At 43.7% G+C, this 19,436-nt stretch overlaps 1 protein-coding gene across 2 annotated transcripts in view; it reads left to right on the top strand.

Moving 5' to 3' along the window:
* Positions 1-3,368: 3,368 nt before the first annotated feature.
* The window catches only part of KCTD1 (potassium channel tetramerization domain containing 1), a 103,588-nt gene continuing 87,520 nt past the window's right edge, over positions 3,369-19,436 (top strand). Inside the window, exon 1 of one of the 2 annotated variants that reach the window (XM_054817443.1) lies at positions 3,369-3,391. Coding sequence is in view for 1 of the 2 variants with exons in the window: in XM_054817439.1 (XP_054673414.1) it covers positions 3,484-3,492 (9 nt within the window). In the remaining variant the exon portion in view is untranslated. Of the gene's footprint in view, positions 3,392-3,469; positions 3,493-19,436 lie in introns of those variants that run through there. The other variant, XM_054817439.1, reaches the window with a different exon arrangement.

Raw genomic sequence — 19,436 nt, forward strand, 5'->3', positions numbered from 1 at the left:
TGGCCTTCCTCAGAAGAGTCCCTGTACTTGTTTCCAGACAGGATTACAGCTAAATCAGAAATAATGCCCTTTAGCGAGCAGACACATATGATCTGCAGTCATTGGAAAACCTGCCTTTTTCAAAAGCTGCAATTTTCCAAACTGTTAACATTGACAACGATACGGCAAAACTACTATAGTTTTCCAGAGGCTAATTATGAACAGGTGATGATTTGAGGAAAAATTCAGAAATCAAATACTGAGCTCAGTTTAGCTCATTAAGGTTGCTATTCAGCATCAGTAAAATATTCATAATGCACAAACACAATGTAGTTTTATGTAACCCTGTTTAAAAAAAGATAATTCCAAGTAAAACAGAACAGAATTTGGTTTAACGTGTTCTCCTTTGTATGCAAATTACCTCCAAGCAGTTAATAAAGGTAAACCTTGCTAACTTATTTAGATATATGTGACAGCCCTTTGGGTTATATTGATCTCTTGTGAACTGTCCCGGTGACAAAAATTCATCCCTAGATCAGAGTACGGCCACGCCAGTAGTAAATTCGGGCCTGAGTTAAGGCAAGGAAGGCTGAGGATACTGAAAGCTGTCAGAAGGAAGAATAAGCGAAGCCAGGGTCTTTCCTTTCCTCTCCTGGGAAAGTACTATGGAAATGTTTCATTTGCAAAAGAGGTGCAGCGAGTACTTCAGTGTAGCAGTTACCACCGACTTCTTTGAGAATGCCTCCTTTTCTTTAATGCATGTTTATATTTTTGACCACCATGTAGAGGGAAGAACCAAGCTGCAGTCCCATTACGATGCGACAGTGGACAAATGGAGGCAACAGTATCTGCCCAAAATGGTTTGCAGTTACCCCAGTGGGCGTTTGCCCTATCCCACGAATGTGATGTGAGACTTAAGCCCGTGATTGTCTGACTCAGAGTTGAAAGTTTTACCAAATGAGCCTTCTTGAGGTAATAAATACATTTTCTTACATCTTAAGAAAATACACCTTTTCTTATCTAGTGCTGACATCATTTGATAAACTCTTTGCTGCAGGTAAAATGACAGCAGAAGGATATTTTTCACATTTTTAAAGGATGCTACATTGCTATTTTTCTTCATCCTTCTCTCCATAATAGCCAATTGCAAGCTTGAAATTAAAATTTGTTCCTTTACTGGTTTTTGGGTTCGGTTTTGTGGGTTTTTTTTTTCTTCTCTCTATTATGCAGGTCGCTAATGAGTGCCAGGCTGCTGGCATTGTTTTATTTATTTACTAGAAAGAGAAGCGCAGTGAAGCATTTAAAGCAGTCACATACAAAGAGCCATAAAAATTTTTGCGGTGACACACTGTAAGACAGAAATAAAGTTAGGTCAAGACACAGGTCTACTGAACTTGTAACTGTTCATTTCATCTGGATGGAAAACTAAAAATGTTCTTTACTGCGTTTTAATTCACAAACCATGAGAATCTTTAAGTTATTAAACCAGCTTTAAGTACTTAAAAATGATTCTGTGTCTAAAGCTACATAACATTAGTAAGGGTTGCAACGACCCTGTTCCACATAAACCGGGCTGGAGAAGGCATAAATGGTTGAGGGGAGTTTTTCCTCTTGTGTGCTACTAGTTTTTGGAAGAAAATAAAATTTGAAGATGAAGCCATGTGGAGTGTTTCTTGAAGCATGTAAGTGTGTGGTTACCTAAAGTTTTTCCTTTTAATTTCTGTCAGCTATTCCTGGTTAATTAACCTAACGTATTTGTGCTGGTTATATCTCAGTGACAAAGCATTTGCAAATAGTGTGATTCCTACGTGAGAAGTCCTACCCGTTATATGCTTATCATTGACAGAGAAGAGGAAGGACAAAAAGAATGTGTTGGGTTGGATGTATTTTTAAGCAAGAGAATTAGTCATTCCTTAGGCTGTCTTAGGAGAGAAAGGCGATTGTTGTATTTTGCATTATTTTCTTTACAATACCAAAAACCTATAATAAAAAAAAGCTAATTGTAGGTATTCGCTGGACATGTCTGGTTCCATTCAGGGGCTTTATTGGGTAGTTTTGGCCTCACAGCCTGGTCTTTTCCACAAGAAATGTCAACAAAGTCTCTGAATTAATGGACTGTGAAGTGCTTAGAAACATACCGTTTCACAAAAGTATACTGCGAAGATGTGACACTAATGGGAGGTGACCCATGGGTTTACAACAAAATAGCTCACTAACAACAACAAAAAATTAATACAGCTTCTATACACAGTAGCTTTGCACAAAGCAATATAGAGTGGGAGGTGAAGAATGGTAGAATAAGGGAAAAGAGATCAAGAATAAGATTTGTAAATTATTTGGTTATCCTCGGGTTTGTTTTCTTCAGAAGGGAGCTGCAAACTCCCAGCTGAAGAAAAGGGAAAAGGCAAGGCTCCATTTCAATCGGATAACTGGAGAAGGAAAGTTAGTAACATTTGCAAGCAATGTCACATGAACCTAAGTAGTAAATTCCTGGATTTGCTTACATGAATTTGTTTTCTTTTAATTTTGCTGCTTTAAAAAAAAATTAAAAAATAAAAATAAAAAATGCAGTGCAACTCCTTCAATCTTTCTGCACTTCTGCATGGCTGAACATTCGAAATGAGTTTGTGTATCACCCCCAGGCATTGATTCAGACTTGATTGGGGCAAAGCAGACTCCATGTGCTTATTTTTATACACGTCATTTGGGAAGTTATATAGCCAAGGGAACAGAAAATGTGTTGCTCCACTGCCAAATTATCACATATCCCTCGATCAAAACGGGAGGTGATCCTAATCAACAAGTTGTGCGACCTTAGTGCAGTGGCAATGTCAGGTCAACTCGGGAAAGTGAAGAGACAGCTCTAAATACAAATAAAAAGAAAGAGAGAGACAGAAAGAAAGAAAGAAACAACCAACAATCCTTATAATTATCATCATCTGCTGCTTTTCCCTCTTCTGGCAAAGAAACACTCCATCCATTTGCAGAAATCGCCCGCGGAAACGTTACATCAAAACTAATCACAACGATTAAAATCAGCTTTTCTGTGCAAGAGGAGAGTAAAAAGCAAGTTGGAGGCTGGAATGAGACTGTTTTTTCCACCAAAAAAATCCGGAAAAAAAATACACGCGAGATATATATATATATCTCTATCTATATGCACGTTTCGAAGGAGATCAATTTTATGCCCGTGTGATCAGTTAATTTAATTTAACTTTTATTTCGGAGATTGATTCAGACTGGAGGTAGAGACATGAGCTAATTGTATCCTGATCCTTGCCTTGAGGGGTTTCAAAGCCCTGGAGCAACTATTCTCTGTATTTTGCTCTGTCTACCTTAGCCAAGCTATTGCATTTCTCTCTGGTGTAGCGAGGAGAGCAGACCGCTGCCGGGAGAGAGAAATATCGGAAGTGTGAGTTTGGGGGGGGGGAAAGGGGAGAAAGAAAAAAAAAAAAAAAAAGGAGGGGAAAAAAAAAAAAAAAGGGGGCCACTTTTGCGGCTCCGATGTTCCAGGTAAGGGCTGCTCGGGATTGTTGTTGTTTGCAGCGGAGGGTGCGGAGGGACTCGGGCGCCGCTCGCTTCCACGCATGTGCCGGGCGCTCGCACCCCGCGCGGGGACGCGGCGCGGCCGCCTCGCCCGCCGCGCTCCCCCGCGCAACCCGCGCCCCCGCGCAGCGCCGCGGGGAGGCGGGGAGGGAGGGAGGGAGAGTGGGGGAGAGGGAGAGGGAGGGGGGGGCCGCGCGGTGGAGGCGGGGGGGGCTCCTCCTCTCCCACCGCCTCTCCAAGGGGGGGACTTTGGAGGTGGTGTGTGCGGGGAGGGGGGGTGTTTAATTTAAATTAGTATACTTTCGCGCGGGGGGTGCGCGGCTGGTATTGTTCTCCGCCGGGCTGCAGGAGGGGGCCGCCATTGTGTGTGTGTGTGAGAGCGATCGAGCGCGGGAGGCACCTTCCCAGCCCACCCCACCCTCGCGCCGCCGTCCCTCCGCGGCGCACCCCCTCCGGAGCCCCCCGCGGCGCCCTTTGTTGCCGGGGCGGCGAAGGGAAAGGGCGGCCCCGCGGCCCTTCCCCCCACACACACGGCCCGCCGGGCGAGGCGGCGGGACCGCGGGGCAGCGGCCGCCCTTCCTCCGCGCCGCCTGTCTGCCCGCTGGCCCCCCGCAGCCGCGGGGGCTGAGGCGCCGCCACCGTTGCTGCCAGCCACGGGGGGGGGCTGAGGCGGCCGAGGCGCCGCCACCGTTGGCGGCGGGACGGCGGTTGCCCTCCGGGTCCGGCCGCCGCTGCCCCGTTCCCCGGTGTCCGACGCCGTCTGGGAAGAGAGGAGCCGCGTCCGCCGTCTCAGCACCCCCTACACCCCCCCCCAAAAAAAAAAAAAAGGGGAAAAGAAAAAAGCCGTTCGCCGCCTGTTTCCAATCAGAGATACAAGTTTATTTGAGCATGCCCTGCGGGCACCGAGCGTGCTCGGATCGTTCGGGCAAATTAAAAATGGGCGAAACGCTTCTACCTTCTCAGCGGCGGGGGCTGCCGAGAGACGGCCGGTTCTTCCCGCCGGCTGGCGAGGGAGGGAAGGGGCAGAGCCGCCCGGTGTGCGGGCGGGGAAGGGGACGGCACCAGGCGGATGCGGGCGCTTTAGGTCTGGTGGCCTGAGTGATTATTTTTGCTCTCTGTCACAAGCGCGGGGGAAAGGCTGCGCCTGAAACGCAACTTTCCATCTTCATCTTCCCCCGAGCGCCGAGGGCGCCTTGGCGGAGGCGGCTGGGGGCTGCGGGCGAGCGCAGCGAGGAAACTCCGGGCTGATCCGAGGAAGTTGGTGCCTTACGCGCACCGAGTCCGGAATAAAAAGCGGCGGTTTAATTGGTGCCGGTCGGGCTCAGCAGCGGCCGTGCGAGGATGCTCGCCCCGCAGGTCGGAGGCACTTGGCGAAACTTCGCCTATTCAAAATGACTGCGGTGATTTTGGTGTATTAATTACGCCCGAAGCACGACACAAAATGTTCTAGCACACACTAGAGGTCCCTCTCAGAGCTGTCAGACGTTAGGGTGTTTTCAGGTTGGGTTGCTCTCTATTATTTTTTTTTTTCCCCCCGGTTTCACTGTTTGAACAGCATTGACTATTGCTGCAAATATCAGCGCAGCGTAACTTATTCAAATCAGAGGGAAGAAGATTTGCGACGTTTCTGTGTGTGCCCTTGTTGTTTGGGCATCAGCGGGTCAGTTAATATCCACATTCCTCTGCGCTCTAAAAAAAAGGAATCTAAAGGGGATTAATTTCATGCTGTGATTTATGAGTTTTGTTTGAAATATCCTCGCAGTTTGTTGTTTTGGGGGCCAAGTGCCAAATTTCGTACTCACTTTTCTCGTGCGAATCCTGCCACGGAAATAAACAGCATAAAACTTGAACAAGGATTCCAGGTTATGGCTCATGGTTTTTAAAAGAGAAATATCCAAGCAAGAAAAAAGCCGAGTATTAAGATTATTAAGAGTCAATGAAGGTGATGGAGGTGACTAAAATGATTGAGTCCCCAAAATTTTCATATCCAGACCGTGTTACGGAACTAACTAGTCCTCCCATTCTTCATGTATTACAAGCGGTATTATCACCATTTTACGGATGGAGAAACTGAGAAATAAAAAGAAGGTCACTGACTTGCCTGAAGCCATATAGCAAATAAAAGATAGATCTGGAATCAGCTAGGACAGATTTAGATCTCTTGCTGATTTGCACTGCTGTAACCATTGATTTCAGTGGAATTCTTCTGGATTTAAGTCAGATTCGGACCTTAGGTGTTGCTCTGACACTTAGAAACACTGCCGCCTTCTACATTCCATTTTGAACATGACAGAATTAGATGCAAGATTTTGGGGGGAATATTTGGTGTATATCTAATTTTTAAAAGACAAATTACTGTGAAACTTTAGGACTATGTTGGCTTTTGATTCTTCCTCTTGTTTTTTTTTTTTTTTCATTGCAATTTCATCTGTCACATCAGCATAGTTTCCTAGTTGGTTTTTGGTATCGGGTTTTTTTAATGAACAATTTCCTCATGTCTACTGCAGCTTTTGTTACTGGTTTCTAAGAAGCGCTTCTTACTAGATGTCTCTGAATGAAGCCTTCAGTTTTAGATCAGAACAACCTGAGAACAAATGATTTTGCATGAGGAAGACTTCCATTCATTGTGGATCTCGTTCAGGCAGAAATGAAAAATTGCATGACCATCATATACAAAAAAAGCCAGCCTCTCCCCTGTATAGAGGAAAGGCTGCATGTAGAAGACTTTCTCACATAGGCTCTTTATTGGATTATGATAAGTTTATGTATGGAGAAAATGCGATGTGAAAGGAAATATTCACTGATCATAACAAATGTGAGTATGTTATTCAAAGTGGGGTCTCTCACAATTAACAAAATATCAAATCTGCCAGTCACAGTCAGACAGCATTTCAGTGAGCCCAGCTGGGAAGGAATGATAATTTCTGCTTTCTGTATTCCAACTACTTTAGAAACATTTTCAGGATACCATAAAACAGTCACAGATGCACAGATTGTGATCCTGGTGCTTTAGTGTTCATTTATTAATGTGTGCTGGTATATACAAACTGCCACTACTAAAGCATAATGCAAAAGTTCCTGCTTTCGTGTAGCTAGTCATCAGCTGGATTTAGGAAGATGCTGATAGACCCTTGGTGTTGCTAACACCCCTGCAAGGAGGGTCCGAACCCCATCATAACATGTGGGAAGCAGACCTAGAACATGGGTGTAATTTAGAATATACACACACACACACACACACATGATCTGGGCTTATATGCCTCTGAAATAGAAAGTGTTTAGGTGGGAATTAGCCCCACGGAGTGTACACGGTTTGTTTAAGACCATGTACTGACTCCCTGGCTAAGCTGAGTTTTAAATGCCAGAGCTTTAGCCCCCTTTCTCATGTTCTGTGCAGTAAACTACTGTGCCTCACTTGCAATATGTGCTCAACTCTTCTCTGGTACCAGAGGAAAAATTATGTCGATCAGAAGGAAATTTTAGCGGAGATGCCTGCTGTTACTTATTTTGGATCCTTTTACACTGCTACAGCAGAGCCAAGTTGGATCTCCTTCCAGGAAACAAATTTAGTTAGTTGTTTTTTTTCTGACAGAAACATAATTCTTACTTTAAATGGAATCTCTTCTGTTGGTCTGCATTGCACTTATGTTTTCTTTTTACAGCCTGGGTAAAATTCGTCTCTGGTATAGTGCCATTGACTTCTGTGTTGTTTCACAAAGAATTAATTTGCCTTCCTGTGTTAAAATACAGATTTCTGTTGTCCTACTTTCCACAGAATACAATGTCTTTTTTTTTTCAGTTAGAAAGAGAAAAATATAAAATGCACATCATAATTTTTACTTTGTCCAACTTTACTACTCGTGCAGGCAGAGGTACCTCTTCTTTCACTGCTTCTCTGTTAAATTAAGTTGAATATGTATATACATTTAGTGAATGTCTATAAGTGGGAGGAGGGAGTAACTACTGTCTTCCTAGCTGATAATACCTTAAAAAAAATTTTGATGTATCGGAAAGCCATTAGCGCATTCCATAGTGATGATGTATGTTGTAGCTTTAATAATCTTGGGTTCTCTAATGTGTACTTTAATCATGCTTTTGATCCAGAAATCAACAACATCCCGTATCCAACTAAACCAAAGCTGATGCTGTTGCACGTTCAGTTGTTGTAAGCCGGTGTTTACGAACTGAACGGCTCACCTGATAACCTTTTCCTGATAGCTGTTCATCTGGCTGGCTACCCCCACTGGCGATGGAAGTTACTGGTTTGATGTGGTTGGCAGGTTAGTGCAAATGCGGCTTTGCAGGTGGTTTGTACATAGCCAAAGCCTATGGGTGAGGGCTACAAACCTTAGAAGTGCTTGTTGGGGCAAAGGACAACTCATCCTGACAAATTGTTTAGTGGCTTTTACTCAACTGGTTTTCCTTGCCCAACGCACTCATGAATAAGGAACAGCCTTTAAAAAAAAAAAAAGTAACACTGCACAGCAGGGTTGCCCCAAGATGATAGGGAAACGTGTTCTGTCTCACCCAGGTTAATGGCTCTTTCTGCTTCTGATTCTCAAATGAGACCTTTACAATTGTGGTCGTTCCTTCTCAGCCAGCATTTATGACTCAGTTCTGCCTCAAACCTCAGGTTCCGTATAGGCATCTATGGGCTTTCATTTTCACTGGCGTAATTCAGGGTGATTTGCAGAATAGCTAACATGCGGGACTATAACTGATAGCATGTAGGCTCAGGCGTGTGCACCCCACTCCTGGCTCTGTGATCGTGGGTGCCTCAAACAGGCAGCTGGTGTGGGGACAAAACTGTCTCCTGCTGCTGTAGTAGGTTTTGCCAGACCTCGCCTGTCACAGTGTCACAGCTTTTAGTTCTCACGGAAGAACTGTGACGCCACATTGTGATTTGGTCAGGCAGAAATGATGGGAGGTTGTCTCAGGTGAGGTATTTCCAGCAGACTTGAGAAAATGTTAATACTTCTGTGTAAAGCACAGGTGAAATTTAATCTAGGGCACAGCGTGCAGCTCTGAGCATCCATCTTTGAGAAAGGTGAACTTAAGCTGGAGCCGTGGCTAGAAGGACGATCGGGGAATCAGCGGGGGGGGGGTGGAACTAGATGATCTTTAAGGTCCCTTCCAACCCAAACCATTCCGTGATTCTGTGATTCTATGATTTGGAATGGAGTGTCTGTCTTATGAAAGGAGATCAGAAGAGGCTTGAACATCCATGTTAACAAAGTGTGGTCTGGAAAGCAATATGACTGTTCCCTATAAATACGCACAGGTAGTGAATCCCAGAGAGACGAGAACTAACTGTTCAAGATAAGCGACAGTAAACCTGGATATAAACTGTCCCTCTTTAGGCAATAGTTTCCAAGAACACTTTCTGATACATTATCTAGAAGATTCAGCATTGAAAGTTAGACCTTGAATTTGGTCACACTCGGTTTTGGGCACGTCTTTAAAACCTGGGCTGCTTGGGGAGTTTTTACAAAAAAAGCACTGCCAAGCCTTTACCTCAGTGACCTTACCTGCACAGTGCCAATAGGCTATGAACGACTAAGATTTTTCATCAACATTTCTGTCAGTGAAGAAAAGGTTTAGGTTTTTTAAAGAAAAAACACATTCTAATATATATAGAAAAAATAATAAAAATAATAAAAACTAAATCCAGACCTTTCTCATACCTGAAAAACTATTTATTTTGAATTTTCATTAGATAGAATTTTGAAAAAGACCACCTGACAGAAAAATGAGAAAAATAACCTGAATTTTTCACAGAAAAAATCCTCAGTCAATGTGTGTTTTTGTGATCAGTGAAAATTTTATGTAAGTGTTTGTCAGTGGGAGGAATTTCTGATTTGCTCTTTAGATAGGATGCTTCATTTCTTCTCAGTTCCAGCTGCAAAACTATTTATCTTTCTATAGTTCTTCATTTTTTCCAAGTTAGACCTTTAACGCTTACAGTTTCCCTCTGATTTATTTAGTGGCATCCACTTTATTTTCATCATACTCCATGACAAAGAGAGGAGAAATTTAATAAAGAAACATGAGCAAAGAGCCCTTTTCTCTTTTCCTCACTTTCCTACAAACATTAACTTAAAAACATGCTCTTCATCATCCAATCACCTGGCAAACTTTCTGTGCGCAGGTATTCAACAAGTAATTAATTAAGCTCCTGCTATCAGTGTTGCCAGAGGAGCAGGGGGAAGAGAAGAGAGGAGTGGGAGACGTTGAGAACGTATGAATAACTGTTGGAAACCAAAGTATCCAGAGGCTGCTAAAGTAGCTCAAAGTTAAGGCAAAGTGCTTTTACGAAATAAAACCAGCTTTATTTCCCTGTGTGAACTGAACCTGGCAGTGGCATTGGATGTAAGAGGTGCTGGGCATATCGCGTCTTACAAAGGGAGTCCAGGCCCATCAGCATGACCCCACAGCCATCAGGGGAGGGAGGTAGGAGTGCCGTCCGTGGTCGCCCAGACCCAGAGGAAGGAATGAAATGGGTATCTCTGACTATAATACCAATATACCAGTCTCCCCAGGGTGTGCTACTTTCTACATAATCCAGGACTCACCTAGAGATTTGGTTAAGATGTCCTAAGAGAGATTGATGGTCCATCCATTCAGCATCAGGGACCAGTGCTGAATAATTCAGAGGATCGTTATCATTTCTGTAGTCATTATGTAGCCATTTACCAAACACTTTTCTACACACTGAAGAGAGATAATCCATGCACTAAGGACCACTCACACGAGGTAAACAGACCCTCTTAGCTTGCCAGTAACAGGCAAAGGTGACACCATTTATCTGTAGCAGGCTGTTTTGCTGTAAGTGGGGTGGCAAAAGGGGAAAGGGGTTAGGTGGGTTTACCGTCTGTGTCGGAGGGGCCCTTACGGGTGATGTCAAGGCAGCTGTTCCAGCTGGTGACTGTAGGTGAAGGCATGAAGATCGTTTGTAGGAGAAAATGAGAAAAGGGCAGACTAGATCAACAGACGATAGTTAACACCCTGATTATCAAAGAGAGCTCACAGTTGAGGGGAAGTTAGGGAGAGCCTTGAAGAGTGGTGAAAATCGGCAGATGCAGCGCCAATGGAGGGATTCAGAGTCAAAAGGGAGAGCTGGACAGTTAGGGCTCCATTCCGTGTAGATAACCAAAAAGCTGACCGATTTACCCTAGACATCCAAGAGATGGTCACTGATGAGATCCAGGTGGGATCTTACATGGATCTGCAGCTTGACTCTAGAGAAAGAGGGAAAGGGAGGGAAAGAAGCAGCGGAGTTTGGACATGGCTGGAGATGTGAGCTGAGGGGAAAAGCATGAGACAGTGCAGCCTTCCTTACCCTCCAGCTTTTCCTTACAGTGGCCTCTCTGGTGCAAAGACAGCTTGGGATTCCTGGAGGCAAATAAGGATGTGATTTTTGCTGTTAGCAGAAAACTGAATTTCTAAGGCTGTTGATGCTGTTCTGAGGAAGAGGCTTCCTGAAAAACGTGTAGGCAGGAGTTGTCCAGGTTTGGGGATGTATGAGAAAGCAGCTGCATTTTTTGCTGGGCCTTCTGCACTCGGGCACGTGAGACTCAATCAGGAATAAAAAGAGTTAGTTCTTTCTCAGGGAAAGAGGTCATTCTTTTAGGGGAAAACTGTAGCTTTGAAGAAGTATTTTCTTTAGCTCAAATATCTTTTGTATTTATTACTGGCTACATACAATCTTTCTTTTTCTCCTTAATCTTCTTGAACTATTTACATCAATGTCCTGCAACTGAGAGTTCCACGGGTTGCTTAGAGATAAGCTGGAGAGTGATATCCTTATCCATTTATAAGCTAATGCCTTTTTAAATTCCATTAGGTGCCCTCTTGTTTTTATGAAGGGCATCTGATTTCTCCTTCACACCATTCATTACTTTATATACCACAATTCTATCATCTTTTACTGTTTTCCTTTCTAAATGAAATAGTTCTGGTCTTAATCTTTTTGTTTAGAAATACCCCCACATGTCTCTAATAATTTTTGTTGCCTCTGGCTTTCTAGTGTAGCTATCTAGCACTCCCATCATTGCATCTCACTGGATCTTTTAAAGCCAGTTCCAAAGTCGTCAGCGTGAAGGAGACTGAAGGATGGTCTCGTGGTTAAAGTACCGCACTGAGAGTCCAAAGTTCTCCTTCCAGATCTCCTGCCCTATGACCTTGGGCTAATCACTCAGCTGCAGACGTCCGCAGTTTCCCTTTTAGTCCCAGGAAATGATATGGGGAAATTTCAAGCAAAATATGTTAAGTGTTTCTCCACGCCTGGATGGAAGTTATTATAGAAGCACAGCCATATTAAATGTAGTAGTTTCGATTGTTTTTCCACAAGGCAGCTGCATGTGTGTTGAAATTTGTAACTTCTCCCTAACTGTTTGATTGTATGGCACTTGGCTGTTTTCTATTTGTTACACTGCTCTGATATTGGGTTCCAAACAAATTCAATTAAGTCATTTCTCTTTGTTATTTTATGGTGAACTTCATATGGAAAGTATGAGTTACGAACAATTTGGGCCAAACAGACACATGGCTTTCACGCGTCCTTGGGGACTTGGAAAGCCAGCGCGGTCCTGCTGGAAGTGAAAACCAGAATCCAACTCCGACCTTTTACATGCAGGACATGGCCTGTTCCTGGGAGGCGCTGGGTACCCCTCACTCCCACTCAAACTTTGCACATGTGGGATCAAGACTGAGGTATTGCTGGCTTGTCTCCAGTCTAAATGAACTAATTATCCACAACCTGTCAAGACCCTCACGAGGAACGTAAGACTCGCCCATCTGGTTCCCTCCTCTGACGTTTTCAGCTAGGCCTGGCTGTTACATATTTCTATCACCTGCGTCACTCTCCAAAAGCCCACGTCAGGTCTGGGGCACCTCCCTGCCTTGGTGTGTCATTCGGTGCCTTGTTGTTTCTGGCACACGGGAGCCTGCAACACTGCAGCCGGGTGTGCGCTGCTGTCACGGCCCCACGCTCCAAGGGATCTCGCAAGCAAACGTGTTCCCAAATGTCATCGCTTGATGCAAAACAGTCATGTCTCAAGCACTGGGATAGGAGATCTTTGAGGTGTCTGAACTATAAAATCTACTTTTTGAAAAACCTCTTGTGCGACAAAAGGTGCTAAAAGAATACACTTCTTTGACAGGATGCTACTCCAGCAGAACAGCAAAAGCAAGCTGCTTCCATATTTGTAGCATAAACCTAAGGATAGCTGAATTCTGGTTTAAATTGCATTGTTTTGGCTGCTTTCTATCCTCCTAGCCCTGTACCTCCTTTTTTGCCTCTTTCCTTATGTAAGCAGATAGTCAGCTCCTGCTCCCGTGAACACCCCAGATGGCACTGCCTGCTCCTTTTGCTGGCTGGCTCAAGCCTCTGCGTACATTCCCGCACGAGCCCTGGGAAATTCAGTGCTCTTCTGGTCTCTTTGAAAAGGGGCCAGTCATATAAGACTCTCCTGATAACCCCAGTCATGTCAATAGGCCTGTTTGTGTGATTAAGGATAGCACATAAGGATGCTCAGGGGTTTAGTGCATCAAGAATCTTTGCAACTTTAAAAGAGGAAAAGGGTGGTTTGCCCTTTGGTGGGGCTTGGAGGGTTTTGTTTCCCTTATGCCTTATAGCTGGCATTTTGTCAGAGCCTTCTGCTCACTAGCATTCCCATGACACATAAACATGCTCAAAGAAAAATTTCCTGTGAGAAATCAGTGGGCTTCATTAAATTTTCAAAGTTTAGAGCTGTGATCCTCTTTGCCCCTCTCCACGGGCAGCTGGCCCTGCCAGATTCTGATTGCTTATGTGAACATTTGATAAATCTCACTGTGGACTACATTTGCTCTTTCACCCAAGCAGTTATCACACACATTTCCCTAACACTTTAAAATTATGCCTGCCAAACATTTTCTGATGTAAAGCTAAAAGTCATCTATTACTGAAGTGATTTTTCAGCCCTTGTGGGCATGTTTTTCTTTCTTTTTTTTTCTTTTTCTTGTGTAGTTCAGATAGTTTCAAGCTCTTTTAAACAGGCTGCCAAGGGTCAGTTTCAATATATATATATTTTTTTAATTTCGCGTGCCCTAAAAATATGTTGGTGCTATTCCTCTCTTTTATTCATCTCCTTTTAAAGCCGAAGTCAAGTGAACGTAATGTTGCCTCACTGCCAAGGCCACAGAGAACTTAATATAAAACTGGAAGTTGCTTCTTCCTCTCCCATGCGGGTCTCAGTCCTGCACTTACATCAGGAAGGACACTTTTCCCATTGACTTCAGTTAGCCACAGCCAAATAGGCCCCATACCACTGTGCTACGTCAATGACGCTCTTTCCGAAGTGACCTTTGCTGTGTGCAGTGGCACTCCTGCCTGCTGTGCTCCCGAGACACCCGAACCGGGGACGTGGCTTGAAGGGTGCACAGCTCCCACCGGGCTGCCCCGCCAGCTCACAGGCAAGGGAAGCGGGTTCTTGCCCAAAGCAGAGCTGGGATGGAACTGGATCAAGCATCCAGGTTTTAAAAACTCCCAGGTCCCCTGCTTTAAGTTGGACCTGTGTGGATTTGGTTGCAGCTTTGCAGTCCAGTGATTTGGTGTCGTTTATGGCCAGCCCCTGTATGCTAACCATTTGTTGGTACGTAGAGTCTTGCCTGACCCTTTCCCCATCTTTTCTCCTTCTCACCTCCTGTATGAGTCATACTCCTGCTTTCAGTGTGTGAGCAGAAGGTAAGACGTCACTTCTTTCCTCCCTGATCCTCTCGTTCCCCCTTCTCAGGGGGGAAAAATCCTCCTGGCATTTTTCTTTAAATGCCTCTTTTCTTCCTCTAGGTTCCAGAGCTGTGCATGGTTTTTGAAACTGATTAAAGCGGTTTGTCCTTCCGTGGCAGGGAGACGCTAAAACAAAGCACGTGCGTCTCTTGGTTTTAAACCAGGATTTTTCTTACTCTTTTCCCAGTTCCTTGTTTAGCAAACAGGGTTAAACACGATCATGGTGTGAAACAGCAAAGCGACTCCTCCCTTCCTGGAGAGCGCCAGCCTGATAACACATCCAGCTTTTTTCCAAAACCCTGCTAGTGCCCTTGAACTTACTGAAGCATGCTACAGCATCAAATGGTCCGACCAATCTGAATTTGTCATTTCCTTTCAAAGTGCCTTGGCATGACTTTATTTGAAATTGCATTGGCCGCTTGTTTGTGTCACAACTGCGTTTCATGCAGTATCTAGAAGTGTAGACACTTGGGTCTGGGCCAGCCTTAAATAAAGAAGCTAATGCAAATACCCCTCCCACCCCGGTAAAAGACAAGAAACCCAAAACATCATACAAAGCTCTCTAGGGTGGAGGAAGAAATCTAATAACTAGCTAAGACTTAAACTGCACTGCAATTAAAATATAATCCTTTACATTTCTTGGATTTGGAGGGAGGAGAGGGTTGGAAAGAGGTACAGAGAAGGAAACGAGTCAGAAGTGAAGACATTACAATCCTTAGCCTCAACATGGAACTACTTAAGCATACCGTAATTGCATCACAGAAGGTATGCATACCCCGAAACCAAAAAGGAAGCAGGAAGGCAAGAAAAAACAAACACAGTATGATGAACCGAACAGGTAACCTTCGGGAAAAGGAAATCTAGCCTTGGCTAACCCAAAAGAAAGGAACGTAAACTGCCAAGGAAAAATGAAAGATGGGAAGCAGGACTGAAAAGAAATTTCAAGTGCAGACAGACACATTTCTGCAAACAAATGAGAATATCTGAAAGAGAATTAGTGGATTTGCTGGATCAGAGGGGCAATTAGAAAATGACAAGGGTGTTGCAGAGACTACGTTATATCCTCCCGTCAGTCTTTACTGATTGGAAATACATTCACTCTCTACATATTTTATTTAATTACTAAAGATGGAAGGCTGTCAAACATTGAGGTATCAGAAGAGAAACTGCAGGATTGACATGCTAAAGTAACAAACCTCCCAGAGCAGATGGCATCAATCAAGGCTGATAGCTGTTAACAAAATCATGCAAGTTCCCCTTAAAAATAGACTATTCTGCTAGACGAAATCAGTGGAACATGGCATGTATTCTACTTTAAAGTCAAGATCATCTCAGCCGCATGAAAAAGAAAGAAGGGTTGAAATGCAAGTTAGTGAGTTATAAAACCGGCACACGAGCTTAATGCTAAGCATGACTGATCCAGTAACAGAAAAGCATGCCTTTTTTAACTTCCTAAAAAAAGCCTTGAAGTATCTCAATGAAGCCATGGATTATGCAGAACCATTTAATATAAATTTTAGGGGAAATTTCAGAAAGTCTTTGATAACTTTTCTCACAAGATGCTGTTGAGAAAATCTAGCAGTTGTGAGGTGAGATGCAAAATTCTGCCCTAGCATCTCTTTTACAAAAGAAAGCAAGTGTTGCAGGAACAAAGAGTGAAAGGTTGGCAAGGAAGGCAGTAGAATGCCCACAGATAGACCTTAGGGGTGATCTTTAAAACTTTCATGAATTAGCAAAACAATAAACTGGGACATTTGGAGGTAACAACATTGTCAACATTGCCTGGTCACCCAGGGTGAGACAAGACTCTGAAAAACTTGGGGACTCAGATACAGTTACGTGAAGAGGAAGACGACGTTCATTTTTTCACTTCGATACCACAGAAAGTGACAAATGTGAGAATAAATATTTTGAGTTCCCTGCGTACACAATCAGGGTATGAAAAACCTCTTAAAGCCTTATTTTACGCGTCACGTGAGAGCGGAGCGCCGGTGGAAGGGGCAGACTGTGGTGCCCGGTTGCTGAAGGCAGAGCCAGCTGCAGGGGCCCCAAGCGGCACCGGGACCCCGAGGGCAGCGAGAGGGGGGTCCCGTAAGGCAGCCTGGCTCCTCGCCCTGTGCTGGGGGGGCTGCCCAGGGCCTGGGGGGGCGGGGTACAAAGCCTGGCCTGCAACGAGAGGGCCTCCGACCCGAGGGACCAGGTGTGGTCACTCTGTTGTACAAAAGTTAAACACGGAAGGGACCTAAAATGGACAAAAGTAGAGAGGCATGGAAAGTCGCCACCTGGCTGTGCCAGAGCTGGTTTGTTTAGAGAATATGATAAAAGTAGACAGTACAACAAATACAGTCGAGAAAAGAAATTTTGTGTTTCCTTTTACTCTTTCATAATATTAAGAAAAGGTTTGTGTGACAGCGTTAGTTTGCAAAAAAGAAACTGGTGTTATTCCTGGAAGACTCTGCTTTTCTAAATTTCTGCCTGGAACTGGCTGCAGCATCACTCCTGCCTTTTTCCGTGTGTGTTTCCCTATCTTTGCAAACTGAACCAGCCAGGGCAACGTTCTCACAGAGATCAGAAATACAATAAAACTTAAAGCCAGCAAGTCTAAAGCTGATGAAAGGAATTATATTTTGATACCAAATGGAAACTCTCTGATGCAGTATATAACTGCCAGCAAATACAGTTCAGCTCAGCATGGGCTGGCACAGCAGCGTTCACCCAGGCTGGTCCCTGGGAGAGAGACAGGAGAGAAGGCTGCGCAACAACTGGACTTAGTGCCCTACAACAAAGCTGTGATCCATTTTTAAGGAGAACTATACTGGACCTTGCAGATTAAATTACTAAATTTTGTAATCCAAAAATTTCTTTCACCGTTCTTGTGTATTTTCCTTCCTTTACTCCTGCAGCGGTCATGTTCTGCTGCAAAATTGCTAGCAAAAAATGTTCAGTTCGGTATGGGTTATTTGAAATGTTGTCAGTCCTGGGGCGGGCAAGAAAGAAATGGAGAGATGCTTGAATGAGGAGAAATTCTAGTTTATGGAAATGAATAGGACATGATTAAAGCACAGAATAAGCTCCTTTCATCTCACAGCAAATACAATATTTGTGGGATGTCATGATTACGAGTTTCTTGAATGACTAGAGTTCAAAATACTCCTATTTGTAATTTTGCAGCTAGTGGCACTTCAGGGTCCAAGAGTCACCAGAGGAAATCACAGAGAGGGAAATAATTTAGAGAAGAAACTAAAAGTTTATTATGACAGAAATCACAGTGGAGAAACGCAAGATGAATTTTGTTCGTACATACAGTACATGCTTTAGTCTGCAAGCTAAGAAATAATAATACAAAGCCTCTTTGCCTAACCTGATCTACAAATAAAATCAATTTAATTCCTCCACCTTTCCCTGGTAGTAAAGAGTGACAGTATAAGTAAAATGTAGGTGACTTCAGGGTGATATTGCCAACACTGTTTTTTTTTTTTTTTTTAGCTAAAAAAAAAAAAAAAGGAAGGTCACATTTTGTCCTTTTTAATCAGTGTCCCCAGTGGATGCTTCTGTTCTTGCTTTTACGGAGTATTTTATAAGAAACTGCATTTGAAAGCCCAGTGTTTGACTTCTGGTTTTTGTCTAACAGGACTGATAATCTCAGATGCAAAATTGCTAACCTGTGAGAGCGCCGAGATGCCAGGCCTTACAGGGGCCACCAGAAAATAGGAAGCTTTCAATATCTGATGAACTTCCCACAAACCCTTTTAGAGAGATTCCTGGGGTAACGCCTATTGCTATGTGTACGTGAGAAGGGGAGGGGAGGAAAGAGAACAGCCAGATCACAGTTTTCTCTTCTCAAGGGCAGATCGTGTAATCTCCGTAGGTAGGTGTACATCTTTAAATATATTGTGAGTATTAATGAATTTGGCATTCATGTCTGCCAGCCACAAAATAGCAAGCTGCGAGCTGCTCTGAGCATCCCTTGCTGTGCCAGGGTTTCCATGGAGGTGGTCAGAACCTCACTAGATGAGACCCTCTGGACGAAACCTGCTATATTTAGCTGTGCATAGGGACTTCCCCCGTTTCCTCGGTTATCTATTACATTTGCAAATAAATGTTCAGCTGAAGTCATTAATAAGTGCTAACTCACATCATTTTACGGATTGAAGAAGTTATTGTTAGCACTTATTAATTCACAGAGCAGGGTAAAATGAATTGCTAGATACTAAGTGCAACTGTGTCCTGGTAGTAGAACAGAACACTGTCCCAAGGCAAAGGGCTGAATACCAGGGTCTGTCCAGAAGTTAAAACTGAGCAGGTGGAGCATTCCCTAGTCACACACGGAGGAGGAAAGGGTTGCTTGGTACACCATGCATTTATGAAAGGTTATGGGTAAGCAGTTGGAGAGAAGTGCTTTTGTGCTCTGTTCTGAGAGAAGTGAGAGAAACAGGTTCCCCAAAGACACAGATTTACCTGGAGAGGCAGCCATGGAAGTTGTGGACATGATTCCATTGTGCTCAGGACACCTCTCTTTTGTTTTGAGCAGATGACACCAAAGGTTAATTTAAAACAATTATTTGAATAGAATAACCACAAAACAAGATAATGATAGTAACGATAATGGCCACCTCTTCCATTGCATTTTTTATCAGCAGATTTCAAAGTTTATAATGAAAGATGTGTTTAACTTTGGATGCATTTTACAGAGAGGGAAACTGCTGCACAAAAGATGGAATGACCTACCCAAATTCAGCCAGGAGGCATTTGGCTGAGTCAGGAACAGAAACCAGAGTGCCAGCCCAATGGGGAAGGCTTCCTAAAACAACATGGAACCAAGGAGAAATGGGACCAAAGTCTTTGCATTTCAGTACTGAGAAGCACCAGCTGCCTCATTCACTATTTCTTTAGAATATTAGTACACACTTTTTTTTTTTTTTTAAGATGAGTATTTAATTAATTAGTGAGCTGGCTCTGCAGTTCCTCTACAGGATGAAAACAAACACTTAAACAAGCCTCTTCTGCCAACCCCACCCAACACCTACTCAGTTACAACAGATGGATGAGTGCCACAGACCAGATGTCAAAATGATACCAAATTTGACACTGCACAAGAAACTGTAACACACTGCAGAAAAGAACGGCTCCCACGGTAACATTA

This window comes from Grus americana, chromosome 2 (genome assembly GCF_028858705.1).
Source record: "Grus americana isolate bGruAme1 chromosome 2, bGruAme1.mat, whole genome shotgun sequence".
Lineage (NCBI taxonomy): Eukaryota > Metazoa > Chordata > Aves > Gruiformes > Gruidae > Grus > Grus americana.